The sequence below is a fragment of the Pagrus major genome, chromosome 8 (genome assembly GCF_040436345.1).
Source record: "Pagrus major chromosome 8, Pma_NU_1.0".
Lineage (NCBI taxonomy): Eukaryota > Metazoa > Chordata > Actinopteri > Spariformes > Sparidae > Pagrus > Pagrus major.
Window position 1 is genome coordinate 6,783,576 of NC_133222.1, and position 17,724 is coordinate 6,801,299.

At 42.5% G+C, this 17,724-nt stretch overlaps 1 protein-coding gene across 1 annotated transcript; it reads left to right on the plus strand.

Annotated features, from left to right (window-relative positions):
• The first annotated feature begins 1,214 nt into the window (after nt 1-1,214).
• On the plus strand, nt 1,215-16,240 carry plekhg7 (pleckstrin homology domain containing, family G (with RhoGef domain) member 7). The gene is made up of 17 exons (XM_073471632.1): nt 1,215-1,491; nt 2,113-2,900; nt 3,867-3,889; nt 6,186-6,304; nt 7,581-7,621; nt 7,966-8,067; nt 8,524-8,673; nt 8,933-9,028; nt 10,041-10,139; nt 10,972-11,085; nt 11,426-11,600; nt 13,802-13,917; nt 14,227-14,314; nt 14,410-14,489; nt 14,573-14,726; nt 14,940-15,037; nt 15,948-16,240. Exons 2-17 carry the CDS (start codon nt 2,265-2,267, stop codon nt 16,056-16,058), a joined length of 2,202 nt encoding a protein of 733 aa, XP_073327733.1. The 5' UTR covers nt 1,215-1,491; nt 2,113-2,264; the 3' UTR covers nt 16,059-16,240.
• Nucleotides 16,241-17,724: the final 1,484 nt, after the last annotated feature.

Here is a 17,724-nt window from a genome sequence, read left to right on the forward strand (position 1 = left end):
GTGAGACACAGTATCACACATTTAAATCTGTCTGGTCTGATCCAAACATTTAGAGATCAGAGTGATGATAGACCAAAACATTTGGCCAAAACTGTCTCAGAATTATATTAAAAAATATATAAATTATTCCCCAGAGGCATACTGGAACCAGAAGAGTTGACAGAGATGCATAATCGTCCTTTGGAGTGGTTTTTATATCCTGCTCTGTCATCACAGATTATTACTGACCTTTTAATGCAGTGAAAATGATTTAATGTTGCCACACAAACTGGTTTTGCCCGCCTGGAAGCCACATGTTTACAGCCTCGGTGTGCCGAATAGACATTTTGATACAACACCTCTAACGGAAAAAATTAGAGACAGCACTTTAGTTTCCATCACTGTTTTATAAGGTGAGAAAAATATAAACAAATTGGCCTTTATTGACAAAGCTGTCACACAATTTTCTGCATTAATTCACAAAAGGTTTTCACAGCACTCAAGCTCCATACATTAGTATGAATTTTAGCTACTTTACTTTATTGTTTACATGTTATGCTTCTTTAGATCTCTACTCCACTACCTTGAGGAGGCTACTGTAATTTTTTACAATTAATCTTTTTTAACAAATAAAATATGATGTAGTTAAACAGATTCAACAACCCAACATCATTATTAAGTACTTCAAATTATCTCCACCTTGATCACAAGTTTTTCTTCTTTCCTGTTTTGTTCATCGGACATGTTTTTAAGTATGTTGAGTGAAAGTGTAATATTCATCAAGTACAATTGTTTTTTTGTTTGTTTTTTTAAAATTAGACGCTGAAATGAGTGAAATAAAACCAATATGGATTAACATGCTGCTAACACATGTTTATGCATCAATGATTTTGCCATACAATCTATATTCATCATACAAAATAAAAAACTTAAGTTAGTTTTTTTTAATTAAATAAGTATATTAGTCGGCCTACTTCTTCCATCAAGGCCAACAGAAGGAATTAGTTATTTGTTTTTTTTAAGAATATACAGTATATGATTAGATTAGATATATTGAAAAGAGATTAGGCTAAAAATATCAAAAAGAAGGGAGAGGAGAGGGAGAGGGAGAGGGAGAGGAGAGGGGAGAGGGAGAGGAGAGGAGAGAGAAGAGAGGGGAGGGAGAGAGAGGAGAGAGAGAGAGAGAGAGAGAGAGAGAGAGAGAGAGAGAGAGAGAGAGAGAGTGTTGATGGTGCACGGTCACACCTTCCCAGCAGCTCCGGACAGTGAGACGCTCCACTCCCTCCTCCACCACCTCCTCCTCCTCCTCCTCCTCCTCCTCCTCGTCCTTCCCGCGGCGCCACACCGACCTGTTCTGCTCGCTGTCGCTGCTGTTGAGACACTAAACTGAAGGCGGTGTTCAGACCAACACTTTGAGCCTCTCAGCTCCGGGCTCAGTGTCGAGGAGCCCGCGACACCAGCCGGCAGCCGCAGCTCTCTCCCGGCCTCAGACGTCGCGACGCTCCGGCGGATGTAAGTAAAAACCAGACTTGTCACATTTTAACGAGTTTCTCTTTTATAACACGTGCGGTTTGTTTCTGCGGCCTCACAGCTGATATCTTGTTTGTTTTGGGGCTGTAAACTTTCTCGGGGACGTTGTTTCTCCTTTTACCTTGTCACCTCGTGGATGTGCCGAATTATCTGCTCCCCATAAACAATGAAACTCAGCTAACATGGTGGAAAAAACAGATACAGAAAGAAAAAAAAAGCAACAGTGTCAAATGTTTGTGTCCAGACGAAGGAGAGAAAAAAAATCGATAAGAGTGTTTGAAAGCAGACAATAGAGTGAGCTGAGACAAGGTGCATGGCTTCCTCTGGCTCTTTGTGTCTCACACCACATTGTAATGACACTCACTGTGCTGAACACTGTAATGTGTGTGCAGACACACTCACAGACGTGTTGTCCTGATACCCACACTCTGTGTTTAAGGCTGCTTCACTGCCAGTTGACCATGTTCAACCCAGTTCAAATCCCCTCTCAGAAGATTAGGAGTTTTTGTGTTCAGCCTGCCTCGTTTTGCTTGTGCTTGTGCCTATTGACATATTTTCTGCTTTTTTTTTTTTTCTTTTTTTTTTTCTTCTCCCCCCCCTCAGTAGCTCAAGAGGTGAATGGTGAGAACAGTGCTGGAATGCAACAGGATTATCATCTGACCTTAACTCAAGAAGGAGGAAAAAAGCACAAAACCGGACCACTAGATCGCACACTTTTCTGATCTCTGCCGCACTACGATGCCTGTGAGGTTATAATGTCTGCGCTGAAGCACGTTATCCTACAAGATAAAGGCCAGGACGTGGAGAAGAGGCTGGACTGGAGTTACATCGAGTGGGTCGAGAATGAAGAGGTCACCACAGGTGTGGCGAACGCAGAGACACAAACGGACTGCAGGTCTTTTGAGGATAAGGAGTGTCAGACCAGCAACCCGGTCATCATGCACATAGATCTCACACGGACAAACTCCAAGCTGAAGCACTCGTCCCTGGTGGACGCTGACGGCTTGGTGGCACCTTTCTTCCAGTTTGACCGTCAGGCTCCCGGGCGCATCTCCACGTCTCCCACCTTGAGGAGGATGAGGAGCACCCGGCGTCCTCTGACGGACACCTGGGATCCTCTCAGGATGGGGAGCACCCGGGAGGAGCCTTCATCTGAGAGCACGCCGACCCCCATAAGCCCCCACAGGGTCAAGTCTCCTCTTGCGGCGAGCCCCCTCTCTGACGGGGAGACGTGTCCCGATCATCAGCCCATCTCATCCTCCGGCCGAGAGAGAACCAGATCGCACAGATCAAAGACTTTTGACAACGGTGTCACTTCCAAGAGACAAGAGTGTCACAGTGCTCATCCTACACATAGTAACAATTTTGGATTTCCTGATAGTAAAGCGCAGGTGAGACAGTTTTTACAGTGTGATCACCACCAGACATGTGCTGGTGAGGATTTTTTTTCCCCTATAAATTAAATGGTTACACATTCCTTCCTTCCTTCCCTCCTCTCCCCTCGGTCCGCCTTGCCTCCTGCGGTGGTCGCTCACAATGCGAGCTTTTGACAGCAAATGAATCAGCAGTTACATGCACTGACAGCTCTGACCAAGCCCACTGCCCGGAGAGCCCTGGGAAGTGCTCTCCTTGGGCCCCTATTCACCGCAGTCAGCAGTCACCCAATAATGGAGGGGTCAGTGAGCGATGGAAAAAGATAATGGGGGGATCTATTCATCAGCTCGCGGTATTCAAGCGAGCACATTCTCAATAGAGTCCCGACATTCTCCTCAGATATCAGAGGCTTTTGAATGCAAGCGGCCACTTAAAACACTGATTCAAACTCGACCGTCTTTGAAAGTGATATAGTGGGTGTCGTGAGCAGCAGGAGGCCTCTGCACCCTGGATTTAAGGCTGTGGGTGTACAGTAAAGACAGTGCTGACATGGCACGAAAGAATAAAAGGGCGTAAAATTATCTGATTTTTAACCTGTTGTGATTCACGTAGAGCCGCGACAGATTAGTCGATCAACAGAGTGCCAACTATTCTGATAATCGACTAATCGTTTAAGTGATTTTTCAAGCAAAAAATGTCAGACATTTGCTGAATCCGGCTTGTAAATGTGAGGATTTGCTGTTTTTCTGGACACAAGAAGCAATTTGAAGACGTCTCGTTCGCGTTTAAACGATTAATCGTGAAAACAATCTGCAGATTAATCGATAGATTGGTGCTGTAACTCGTCAGCCTGTTTCTCATCTCCTCTCCAGTACATTTACTGTAATTTATGCTTACGGTTATGTAATAGTATAAAGAAAAGAATAGTTACGATTCAAAGTATTTTCCATTGACTGATGCACTTTTTTTCCCTTTTCCTGCAGGAGAAAGAGCATTTACATAATAGGTAAGTGTACCTTTGGACTGATTTGCATGTCATGTCAGCGCAGCCAGAAGCACCTGGACTTACCTTTGAAGTTCGTCAGAACATGTTTGCATGTCAGGAGGAATGTAGTAAAAAACTTTCCCTGTGACTGATAAGATGGACTGCACAGTGCTCGCACGTCTCTCTGTCACTCAGATTTATCTCTTTTATTTCCATTGCTGCTTCTGTTTCCCAACGATATCTGTGTCGGGGGGGGAAAAAAATGCGAACATGTCACCGTGCCATGTCTCGGACGCTCACTCACGAGGATGATTGGACGTTCGAGGAGCCCCATTGTGCATTCATTGTCGCTCACGTCTTTGTTAATGGTGCATAAGCTTGGTGGGTTAAGTTTTGAGAGTCCCATGGTTATGTATGGGCTAGACAAACCCTCATTAAGGCTGTTTTCTCTTACTGCCACCCACACCCCTCCTAATGGGCTGCCGGGCTCTTCCCCTCACTGGATAATTAGGCAGCTATTGTCCCTGTAATTGCACCCTGGCACTGTGCCTCTTATTACAGTGACCGGGCCCTGTGAGCCATTGGTCGGGACAGTTTTGTTTTTTGGGGGCATCATTATTTCTCTTGTTGTGCGGGAACAAAACACCCATTTTTTTTTTTTACAAGTGCTCTCGGTGGCACAGAGAAAGCTTTCTGAGCGGCCACAAAGCAACAGGACGTCATTGTGAGGGTGAACTGCAAGGAGGTACTGACCTGGTTTAGAGGAGTAATCGTGCCTTTCTTACCATCCCATTAGCCACATATCCTCCCTACAGTGTTCAGGTGCTGCTGCTGCTCGCTATTGTCTGTTTTACTGTTGATTCAGCTCTGCCTGCCTATACATCGATCTCTGTATCGGTTTACCAGGAAGGGCTCGACCCCTGCCACTGAGAGCAGCTGAGAACAGTCGGTGCCTTTTTTTTAACAAAAGCGTCCCGGAGGAGAAAGGTGCCACTCCAGTTCAGTTGTAGTAAAGTAAACTTATCCTCCACGGTACAGGTTGTCCCTGCAGCCATGTGGCCTACATGTGCATTCGAGTTAGTCTCGTTTGCTGCTTGTGCAACAGTTCAGGCACGGTCGCAGAAATGTCAGCTACTGTTTCAGAAGATACTGTGAGCTGAAAGAGGAAGAAAGCTCATTTGGCCTCACGTATGATAGTAAACAGAGAGAACCAGTACCAGCATAGTTCCTCTTGCTTGTACTTCTGCTCTGGTTTATTGTATTGTTATCATAAACAGGCACACTGGCTTCCTCATGGTGCGATCATGTCCCGATAACCTTTGTCAGGCAGACAGTGTGTCGATCTTCCCTGACATAATGAGGATTTTTTTTTTATTCCTTCAGTTTCTATCTACCTCTGAACTCTAAACTGTTGTTTTTAAAGCCGAGAGCCTGAAAAATTTAGAGGTGAAACCGCAGCACGGTGACGTGGGTCACTGACCAGCTGTCGATCAGTGTCAGCCTGCTGAAAGTGAATCTTACCTTTGGCAAAACAAGCCTGTCTGGTTGCCCGGCGGCTTATTATACACGTTAAACGGCTAGACGCCTCTTGTTGGCGTTGGCACAGTTTAGATTGTGATTGTTGTAGTCACGTAGTCGCCGATCAAGTTTTACTTTCTTAGCTGTCGTTATTATTCTTGTAAGAAATGAAGACAGACATATTGAGTCTCCATTCTTCATATCTCATTATTGAATTACGTTTATTAAGGTTTTTAATTTCACCACACGAATGTCCCTTTTTTCACTTTCAGCTGTAATCCCAGAAGTACAGCAGCACAAAGATAAGTCAAAACACTTGAGAACAGTGGCTGTTTGAGCTTTGCTCCAGGCTAAAAGGCAGGCCTGTGTTTTTCCAGCCGCAGCCATGCCTCGGTTCCTAACTATGAAAAGGAGACCAAGAGGATTAGAAACTGGCTCACACTGACAGCTCGCCTCCTTCCACACAAATAGGGTGATCCATTAATCAGTCGCTATCCACGCATAAGCCCGACACATAACACTTATCCTCTATGATTTCTGCTGCTCATGTTAATCGCCAATTTTCTGCACAATGCAGATGGTATTTCAGTGGTATTTCAACCATGTAAAAGCACAAAAGGAATTTTGTTATTTCCTGTGGCACTTGCACTAAGTCTATTCACTTATATCTACGATAGGACAACAATGGTCCTTGTAACAGTGAAGCTAACATTTGTCAAACATTAGTGCCAGTTTGAATCAGCCAACAAAAGTGGAAAAACCATCTGAAGACGTTCACCTGTTCACTGTTCCCCCTCAGGCTTCAGGAGAGGAGGCGGAGCTCTGTGGTGGTCAGCCTGCCGGGGTTGGATGTTTCACCAGGAGACCTTTTTGTATCCAACGGAGCGGCTGACATATTAAACGGCTCAAACTTCTCTGGTAACGTCCCATATTATAATATATTGTTGCTGATTTAACCCCATCTGTCCATGTTTTAAGTGACGCTTCCACGTAAACTGATGCAGGCGTATCTGACTGTCAGTCAACACATAAATGGCCCCAGTCTTTAAAGGGTCTTGGGGAGTACTACTGCACATGTGGAAAAAAGTAGTAAAGCCAGACGAAGCTGCATGTAATCTGATAAATGGACTGCAGTGATGTCACTCATGGGTTAAGTTGCATTGTGGGTAATGTATCTGGTCTATCATTGCCACTCCTATAACACTGCTGGACTCATTATGGACAGTTTAAAAACAAATTATCAAAATGGATACAGCAGAACCGGAGACATCACATTTTTTTATTCCACGCATTCATCTTCCTTTTCAAAACCCGGTGACTACATTACCCACAATGCAACTTAGCCACTCAGAGACATCAATGGAGGCAGTTTATCAGATTACATGCTCAGCTTCCTCTGGAGCTTTATACTACTGTTTCCACATATTCAGTAGAGCTGCCCAAGACCTGTAAACACACTTTAATGTGTAAAATTGGAGGAGCTGCCCTTTAAGCTTGACTGTAGACTGTGACTGAGTCTCCATATTGAGGAAAGAGGCTTTAAAAAAGTTCACTAAATACCTTTGTTGTCAGTCTGAGTGTTGACCCATTGACCTCCATGAACTCTGAGGGCTTAGTAAAATGGTCTGACTTTAGAAAAAACCTACTTTGAGCAAATGTTTGTTTTTGAACTTATTTTATAGTTGAATGGCTGCAGTAAGCCCGTAGTTGCTGTGAGTTGATTTACTGTTCCGTAATGAGCTCTCATACTCTGGCAAGTTGTGATTACGAATACAATTACATATCTTTGTTATCCTGGAGAAGACGATGTGCAACACGTCCATGTCTGAAGCTAATAACACGCTCAGATGGCACTAAAACACAGGTTTGACACAGAGTACAGTCATTTGGTGCATGTTGTTGCTTGAAAGGATGGATGACCAGCGTGTCTGTCTGCAGTTTAAACTACAAATCAAGTCCAGAAGATAAAAGAAAACACATAAACCATTTGTGCGCTACTATGAACTTAACTTGACCTCCTAATATTTCCAAAAATAACTGAGCCATTCACACTTCTCATAAGTCCTTTAGTCTGCCACAGTTTTTATCCGAACACACTGTTTTGTTTGTTTGATTCTTAATCCCATTTATTGCACAGCACACTTTCTTCGTTCTTGTGGTGATAATCATTATTTTGTGTTTGTGCTTTTTACAGATACGAAGAAGTCAAAGTGGCCCTTCTCAAGGCGTAGCACGGTAGGTGTGTTTGTTTGTCTGTTAGTTGTTGTTGTGTGGTTGAGGCCGATGGCGTGCTCGTGGTTTGTTTTGATGTTCTTTGTTGAAGCAGTGAGCAGTTGCTTTGGACATTGTTCTCTGACCCACTTCTCAAAGCAGATTAATGTGGTTCCTCTTATCCCTTTTGGCTCTTTTATAATTGGTCAACACTTGAAAAGCAGAACTTGAGTCAGACTTGTTTAGTTTTTCAAAGCTATTATTTGGAGGGATACTGGAACAAAAACACGTCAACACACATCCATAACCGAAAGTCCTTTTTCAACATCACCCTGACGTAGCTGTGTGTTTTCTCCTTTACCTTTCAGACTAAAGCGAAGTTGCAGACAAGCACAGCGTCAGACATTGAAAAATATCTCTCAACGGCACAGATTCAAAACTGGAGAAACTCTGACCTTCAGCGGTATAAGGTGAGAAATGAACACTGTCAGCAGCAAAAGCCCCTCAAGCGTCCAGGCTGTTTGTTATGTAAATGCTCGTGTTGGTTCTGACTGTGCAGTGACTTCTAATCCAGGCAAACTCAGGGTTTGAACAACCGAAGAGATTCAGATTTCCAAACCAAATAGATCTCAGTGTTTGACAAGTGACTCAGGAATGACAGCACGGCCGTTAGAGGGGAGGCTCCTGCGACGTTTAAGTGACACAAGTTGTGCAAGAACCAGACTTTCTAGACTGTTACCAGTCAGGTCAAACCTACACGCGTATGTAAACAAACACTGACTCTGAGTGTATCAGGATGGGGGTTGGAACTTTACAGTGACAGAATGTACGGTTTCGTTTTCAAACACACTTTCTGAGTTAAATAAATGTCTTTCTTAATAGTTTTTTCTTCTCGTCTGATGATTTTTTATGTTTTCTCCGTGCAGGACTACTGTCTGGCGGAGTTCCTGCGGGACCAGTCTTCCGAGGTGAGCCAGACCTCTGACCCTCAGCTTTTCAAGAGACAGGAGGCCATCTGGGAACTCTTCACCAGCGAGTGTGTTTACTTCCTGGATCAGCTCATGGTTCTCAAAGAGGTAACCGTCTGCACAAAGCCTCAGAATGCACACGCACACACACGTACAAACAACACCACAAATAACTTGACCAAACCCAAACGAAACCCAACACCTGCTGCTTTGTGCTTTTCGTCCTGTCACTGAATTCCTGCGAGTGAGGTTCATGTAAAAGTCTCTTTGGGGATTTCCATTCTTTACAGCAATGCATTAGAAATTTAATGCTGGCACAACAGATAGGCTGAGCCTATTCTCTCTCTCACTTCTTTGTTTTCTCCAGGTGTTTTTGGCTACACTCACGAACCTGCAGACGAGGAACTGCCTGAATGATATCGACCTCTGGATGTTGTTCGCAAACCTCAATGAGCTTTGCCTGGTGAGACACGATGCAAATAAGCAACAGTAGTTTTCCACTGTTTTTAGGAACATTATGTAAATAATTACAAACAACAGCAGCCTTCATAGTATTATAACAACACTGGTTGTTGTGCAAGGCGCGGTGTTACTCTTGACAAAGTGCTCTCAATAAGAAGATGATGAAACCTTTTTCTTAACCTTGTTAAGACTTAAAGATTAAACTCTTTTTCTAGAGTGCCTGGGTCGAGAGGCAACGACAACAATGAGTGAGAGACAAACAGATTACACAAGAAAGTGCACGCCACAAAATCATGATTTAAATTGTGAATACAGTTTCTAAAAAATATCGTACAAAAGATTTAATCCTAGAAACAATTCATGAAGCAACCCAACAGCTCTCTGAAACTAAAACTGTAACTTTATTTGTGACACGTAACATCATAACATCAGGTGTCTAACAGTGTATCTCGGCTGCATAGAGAAGGTTTTAGTAGGAAATATACTTACAAAACTTAAGTATCTGATGCATCTTACGGTTACTGATGAAAACATTTAGTTTAAAACATTTAAAAAACTTCAGTTATCATCAGAATGTGAAGATGTGACAGTTTTGACGTTGAGTCAAAGGTGGAGGCTGATGTCTCACCAGTAATGTCACAATGACACTCGCCCACTGCTCCCAGTCTGTAGGGATTAAAATAGGCTTCGGGCCACTAGCTACACGGCTGATTGAGCTAACTGGATAATGACAGGTTGTAGCTACAGCTTCAGATAGCTACAGAAAAGAGCAACAGTGTGCAGCAGTTAGCGGTACCTCTGGTGATATGCAGCTCTCTATTTGTTTACATATTGCACCTTTATAAATTTGGTAATAAAAAAGGGAAATACCTTATAAAAAGGCCAAATATTGCAACAAATATTTTAGCATTTAACATTCAACATTTTGTCCCGTTGTTAACAAACTGAATGTGACTGAGGTGTGAGCGTGTGGCCGTCCGCTGACTCTTGACACAGAGTGTTTTCTGCTGCAGGTGAGCTTTGGTTTCCTGAACAACCTCCTCCGCGTCATCAGGGACACGTTGGTGATAGGTGAGGGTGGCGGGCCCACCCTGCCGGAGCTGCTCAGCAAGGCAAGTGTTGCTCACATGTGGAGGCAAACACACACACACACACACACACACACACACACACACAAGCACACACTGACTGACTGCATTCTCAGTTATTTACTCAGTTGTAAAACTCCACACTGATAATATGTGGGAGGCAAAAAGAAACATTTAACACTTGACAGGCGTGGTTATCTGAATGTATGTACGTGTGCACATTTTGCAGTAACACACTTTAAACTGGACGGATTCACACGAACACAAACATCCATTTTCCATCACAGACTGAAAAAGCAGCCGGGTCTCAGCAGTTGTCAGAAATTGTGACATTCAGAGTCATTATGTACATTAGTATATCCAAAATGTTTACAACATTATTATACAGTATTTAAATGGTACATTATTGCACAACACTTATATTGTCACAAATATTAATTTGTTTTGTTGTTGTGAATCTGTTGCTGTTGCCCCTTCAGAATAAAATAATAATAATAAAAATAGCATATTCATAACTTCTACTGGATATTTCCTCAAAGAACAGAGAAAAACTCGATCTAAAACAATCCTAGTTTCATATTTTGTCCTTTCATTATGAATCATTTAGCACTTCAAAGCCCAACTATTGAAATAGTCTCAGGAAATAATAGAAACCTCTTCATCCTGCTGTTAAATTATGCATCACAGGAAGCTGCAGAGAGGAAATAAATCACCACACAGTAGCTTGAGAATATATTTTTTATGCTGGTACCCAGATCCCTCTTCCTGCATTTTTATGGTCTGTTTATCTGCAGCGTGATGGCTGAAGTGACCCGGCAGTCTGTGTCATGATGTTTGTGCTTCTATCTGTTGGCAGGCTTTCCAGGAGAGCATATGTCACTGCCTGCAGAAGTACTGCCTCAACTACACCACCGCTCTGCTTTATCTGGACAGCCTGAAGCCCAGAGAGGACTTTGGATCTTATGTGAAGGTACGGGTAGCGGCGGTGCCAAGTGTAAGAGAGGTAACACAGCAACATTGCTGCCTAAACGGCAAACAAGCGGCTCAGTGTCACCGAGGCCTGCCAGAGAGAGGAATGTGACCATTTGTCCCTTGTGTAACCTTCCCTGTCATCATGCTTATGTATTTGTTAGGCCTTGTATTGTGTTTTGGTCTCAGATCTCACTTCTCTTCACACGCTTTTCACCACCCATCCCCCCCATTAGCCCTCTGTTCTAACAAACACCGTGACGAGCTCTTTCACCCCTCTGACCTCCTTCTTTTTCCTCCTCTCACCCTCTCTCTCCCTCTCTCTCTCTCTTTCTCCCCAGTGGTGCGAGAGGAACGAACAGTGCCGGAGGCTGCAACTGCGCGACCTGTTGGTGGCGCCGCTGCAGAGGCTAACTCGATACCCGCTGTTGTTGCGGAATATCGCAAAGAGATGCCAGACGGAGGACGAGACCAGAGGCCTGCAGGTTATAGCAGAGCAAGTGGACACGTCTATATGTGAGCACCATGCACCACCCTGACTCACTTTACCTTTTGTTACGTTATTTTTTCACCTGTGTCCGTTTGTTGGTTGGTTTGTGAGCAGCATTACACAAAAACTACTAAACTGATTTCCATGAAACAGCCTGGAATGGACCCCGTTAACAATTTGATGCTGACACAAATGAAAATTCTGATCCAGCTGATTTAAATATGTTTCATTGGATATTGGATTTGGCTTGATTCAAAGAGGGGACTGTGGGGCCTTGGCAGAGGTATGTGCTCTAGTTGAAAAATCCATCACTTCACCACCACGTGAGCATTTCAGCACTGACTTATCTATCAGCAGTCACTCACTGATTCTGTGTACTGTTGCAGGGTAAGGGATATGACTTTAAAGGTATATTATGCAGGAAAAATACAAATGAATCCTTCTCAATCATCACCTATGACCCATTAGAAGTGTGAGGCGGTGTCTGAGACAGTCACCGATCTTTCTTCATTCTAAGGTAGTCAATTATCTGACACTTTGGGTTGGTGGCTCGCCAAACTAAAGCGTTGATACTTAAAGGCACGGCAGTGACACTCAACAGTCAACAATCTTTAGCCAGAATCTTACTCACCTGTTGTGTTTACAACAGCGACTGACAAAGCTCACACAGCATGCCTTTCAGCTCTTCTCACAGATCTTTTCAGCAGCTGATGGCAATCTGAAACGCTCACCTGTCGTTCAGTGCTTCTTAAGTTGTGTGTTTGTCAGCAGGTGGTTTACAAACATTAAGATACAGAAGCATGTTAAGTCGATGCAAGCGTGGTTATATCATTCAACACAAACAAAGCAAACAGGCTATATGTGTTGGATGGCATCCAGGAGCCCTGACCGTTCATTCTTCGGCACGCCTCCGCCTGCAGACCTGTTGAGGCGGTTTACTCTGTAACTAGATGGACAGGCTGTGGGAACTATGCTGCACCTCAATGTCATTTTATTGAATTGAACAATTACTCATACCAAACCAAACAGCGTCGACTCTGTAACAACACACTTTCCCATAACCATTAAAAAGGTGTGTCAGAGCTGCACAGGTGACGAGGACTATCATCACCACAGCTCAGATGTGCAGGGCAATGTCCTCTGGGTGTGGAGGGTGATTTTACTGTAAAAGCTGAGCGTGTGCTATAATCTCTCACGATACAGGTCACACCCGTGTTTGGCAGGTAACCATCGCAGCACAGAAAGACAAAACAAGATAATAAAGTGACACTTTAGAAGCCATGTTGGCACAATGAAGGAACCAGGGAAACATTTATTTAAAGTGTAAAGATGATATTAGTGGGACTGAAGCACATGATTATTCTTAAGAGCAATACATTTAATTAACAGTTTGATCCTAAAAATAGAGTTGGGACTGATCCCATTCAGTGTTTTTATTGGGTGTCGAAACTGACTTAGCAGATGTCACAGATCAATGAGTCACCGATCCTAAATTCCTTGTCTGACTGATTGTTTTATTACCATTTGAACTCGTAAACATCATAGTAATCAGATTTGGGAAGTGAGCAAGTACAAATACTACAAATATTCTGTACCGAGTATTCCCTACATTTTAACAAGTATCAGCACTTTCTACTCCTTGGATTTTCAAAACACGGTCATTACGTTAGTTTTAAAGCATTTGAGGAGAATAATCCATTATTCCTATTTTGCGTCATAGCACGCAGCCTTCCCAACATCACAAGACTGATTTCAACCTATCAGTGTGTATTATGCACGGCAGGTGAGGCGAGACGAAATGACGTGAAAGACATGAGAAGACAGAAAGAGAGGGAGATGAGAGGCTCAGGTTCAGTTAGTTTGCACAGAAATAGTCAAAGGGATACTTCTCACTTTTATATTTGGAGAACATGTCAGAGCCTGAGTTAAGAAGTTGAATCAGTACTTCTACTGTTATTACAAAGTGCATATACTTCTGCTAAGTAAAGAATGTGTGAACTTTTGCCACCTAATACTGATGAGAAGAAGAAGTATCAAGGAAAAAAGGCGCTCTGGTATCAGTATCAGCAGATTTCCACATTCAGGTTTAGAGAACGGGACTAAAAAAGGTGGAGCGGTGCAGCTTAACTAAAAAAAAAAGAGCTATGTAGTACTTATGTAGTACTAGCTTTTTTTAATCAGTACATTTTAAGTCCCTCTTATTGAAATGATCCCTCTCTGCTTCCAGGTGACTTAGAGGGGAAGGTGAAGTGGCTGGATAACTACCAGAAGGTGAAACAGCTGAGAGACACCCTGGTGTGGCTGCCTGTGTGGGAGAGAGACAAGCGTGCCTTCGTCCCTGAGGTGTGTCTGCTTACGTGTGTTTATGTGGACATACTGCATATTCAGTTATTAATGTTTGTGCTTTTTTGACAGATAAGAGCGCAAAAGTCATGGATATGCACAAACACTTCATCCTCTAATACCTTTTGTTCGTGATAAGATGTCCCGATCATTTATCTGAATGTGAAATCAGAGATCTTGGAAAGCAAAGAGAAACAGCATGTTATAATCTGTTCCTTTGTTATCAGACAATCGGATATTTCCGTGTCAGTTTACGTGCCAAATGGTGAAAATGTTTTCTTCTTACCTGACCGACGGCTTCTCTTTCAGAGTCTGAAGCATCTCTTGAAGGCCGTCACTCTGGAGAATCTCATCTCTCACAGAAGTCTCCTGCATGAAGGGAAGCTGGTGCTCACAGGTGTGCACAGCTGGCACGACTCCAACACATTTTCTGCACTCAGAGCTTCGATTCGAGCAAATATCTCACATTGTTTTTCTTCGGCTCATTTCCAGAAAACACGAAGCTGATAGACGTCTATCTGTTCCTGTTTGACGAATTCCTGCTGATCACAAAGATAAAGAGAAACAAGAAGGTACGTCGCTGAAGATATTCAGTCGTAAGTCTGTAGAGAAGCTTCAGAGCTCGTTCATAGTGTGTGTCTGTCTTCCTGTGTAGCGGTCCATGGGTCCAGATCAGAATCCTCTGAGGCTGCCACAGAACCTGGAGCTGGATCAGCTGCTGAAGGAGGGGTGCACGTTCACGGTTCTGGACCAGCCCGTCTCTCTGGACCGACTCCAGCTGAGGAACATTGATCAGCTCAACGCCTCAAGTAATGATTTAGACCCTCAGTTCAGACTTAAATCTGATAATGAACGATTATTATTTATCTACCATCAGTGAGAAGATATGTTGAGAACATGCAGCAGAATCAAAAAGTCTTGCCGGGTCTTGAGAAACTTCTCTCTGTTGATGTTTACAGCCTGTATTGTGCGTTACAGTTGATGTCGATGGAGGAATTGTAACGCTGTGCTTTCTTTTGTAGCATCGGGGCTGCCTCACTCTTTCATAATCATGCACCAGAACCGCTACCAGCAATGCATCGGTGCATTCATCCTGCAAGCTGCGTCAGAGTCCGCCAAGGTAGATTCACTTCACCCATGAGTGCTGATTATATTCTGTAAACATCATGTGGATGTGCAACATGATACGTGGATTTGTTTATTTTATCCAAACATCTGCTTTGTGTGTGGAATCAACTCAAGATTTCACTGATAACATTCACAGAGAGCCACAAAGATTATGTTTTCAAATGTGTGTGTTTCTAAAAGTAGTTGAGAAGATTTTTCTCATCACTCACATAATTTAAATTTACCTCATATGCTAGGAGTCACTGAACAACAGAGTATTATTGGTAGTCTGTCAGGGGTTTCCTCTATGAAAATGTATTTTGTCTTAGAGTATACACACGTTATCTTCAAGTTAAACTTTGAATATTGCCATGAATTAATGAAGTCATAATAGCTTGGATATATATGCATGTTACAGTATAATTTACTTTAATAGTATCTTTTTCCCTTCTGTAAGTGGAGGGAACTTGTTTTAAGTCACTGGTCGTCACATGTCTGAGGCTGTTTTATGAGATTTAGTGGTGGCTTGTAGTCATGGAGTCATAGAAGTGCAACAAAAACAGAATAAAACTGTAAAAGAATGATAAAAAAAATACATGTTTAAATATAACAAACATAAATTGATATATTTCTACCGTAGATGTATGTTTTTTAATGTATTTTGTCATTTATTTTTATCCATTTATTTTTCCTCACACCTTTTTAATGCCTTTGCTTTTCCCTATCTTAATAATTCCATTTTTTTTTTGTTCACTTGTTTATTTTTTACATCACCCCTAGGACTCCATACGTATCAAACCACTTTACAAAATAGAAGTAAATATGACAAAGAAGTAAATTAACATCATCTGAGCAAACCATCCTTTTGTTGCTGTAAACAGTAAATCTGATTGTATCTCTCTTCATGTGTGACATTTTTCCAGAGAGTGTGGATTTCAAAGATAGAGGGCGCTGTGACGGCGCTGCTGAAGCTGGACTCTCAGCAGCCGCGAGTCAAGAGCTCCTCACTGTGGCTGGAGTCCTCACAGATATGACCCGTCCAACGGCACGAGAAGCCGTCTGAAGCTTCTCTCCTTGTCAACGTGCACTTCACTGTCTCCTGACATCCTGTAAATGACTGTTTTTAGCACTAGGATCATTTTGTAAACTAAAATGTTTGCCTGTAAAAGGCAGCTGCTGCAGTAGTGTACAATAAATATCTGAATGTGTAGTAAAAGTTGTCCTTGAGGGTTTTTTCTATTTCAAGAACTCACACCTCTTATTTTTTTATGTATTTATTTTTTAAGCTTCTAATTTTCTTTTCCCCCCACACACTGAAATTTTGTGATATTCAAGTTCACCTCAACTTTCATTAAACATCTGTTCCTGAGCATTTGATCATATCACATGCTCTTCATCAGCAGATGGGAGTTTGCTTAGCGGCCTCCATTTTTAAGACAACATGAACGAGAAGTGCTTCAAAGTGAAATACAACCCTAACACCTACATTTCCGTGACAACTGGGCAGAAAGATCACAGGATTATTTATGATCGAAAGCTCGAGAACAGTCATTAAATAGACCTTGAATACAGGCAGAGATAGAGAATGAACTTCAAATTAAAAGGTCTTTCTTGGTGTACAAATATTTTTTAAAAATGGTGGATGAAACCATTTTAACTCCAGAGAGGATTATTGACTTATTCAGTAGCATTTTGCATTTCTTAAAATAAACCTTCAACAGCTGTAGGAGTAATTCTTCTCATCTATAAAGAAAGACAACAACACGAGAGAAAATAGAAACGTACTGGTTTTATTTACGTTTGTCATGATGATGAATTAGAAAATCAACTGGTGAACATGTGAACATAAATTACATGACTCCTCTCGTCCCTTCAGGTGAGCTGAGATCACCCTGACTGTGGTAAATTACACGGTGCGTGTCGCCGCTAACGGTGAGCAGTGACGTACGAGACGTTGGCCTAAGGCACACCTTCACGACCATCAAATATGATGACTCTAAACATGGAGAGAAAAACGTGTGAGCCACAGGCCAGTTATAAGTCATCATGCATGATAACTGACAGCAACACGAAGCAAGCCACAATTCAGTGTGCACAGGTCTGTGGTGCCATTTTGTAGAAATGAGTAAGACACTGATGAGTCCACATACATTTTCACTGTTGTCATGATTCTACATCCACGAGTGTTATATATAATTTCCTTTTTCTCTTTCATTACAAACATTTACAAAGATAATTATGACAGCCTTAGTATTAATGAGCAGTTAAGTACATCGGGGCTAGAAATGCTGAAGCCTGTATAAAGTCGGTGGTCCTATGTTTTGTGGCTGGAGGATCCCAGAATACAATAAGGTGCAAATCATCTCTCTAGGTTTGAAGGGACTGTACAGCTTGATAGATAAATCACAAATCCTTGATCAAATGCAGGCAATGACACAATACTTGTGATCTCTAAAGGTTTAGAAATAGTGCTTTCCTGTGCCAATCTGAGGTAGACATAACAAAACCAATGCAATGCAAAAGAGAGGTGTTCTTGAGAGCTTGCAACTGAGATGGATGTTTTTTTAAATGAGCATACAAGCATGAAGAGCTAATTTGGTAAGCCAAAGTCTGAAACACGCTGCTTGTTTTGCAAAATGCCAGAACAGCCTGCGGTGTCGCAGCTGGCTTACAGTGTTTGTCAACCTGCTCCAGTCTTTA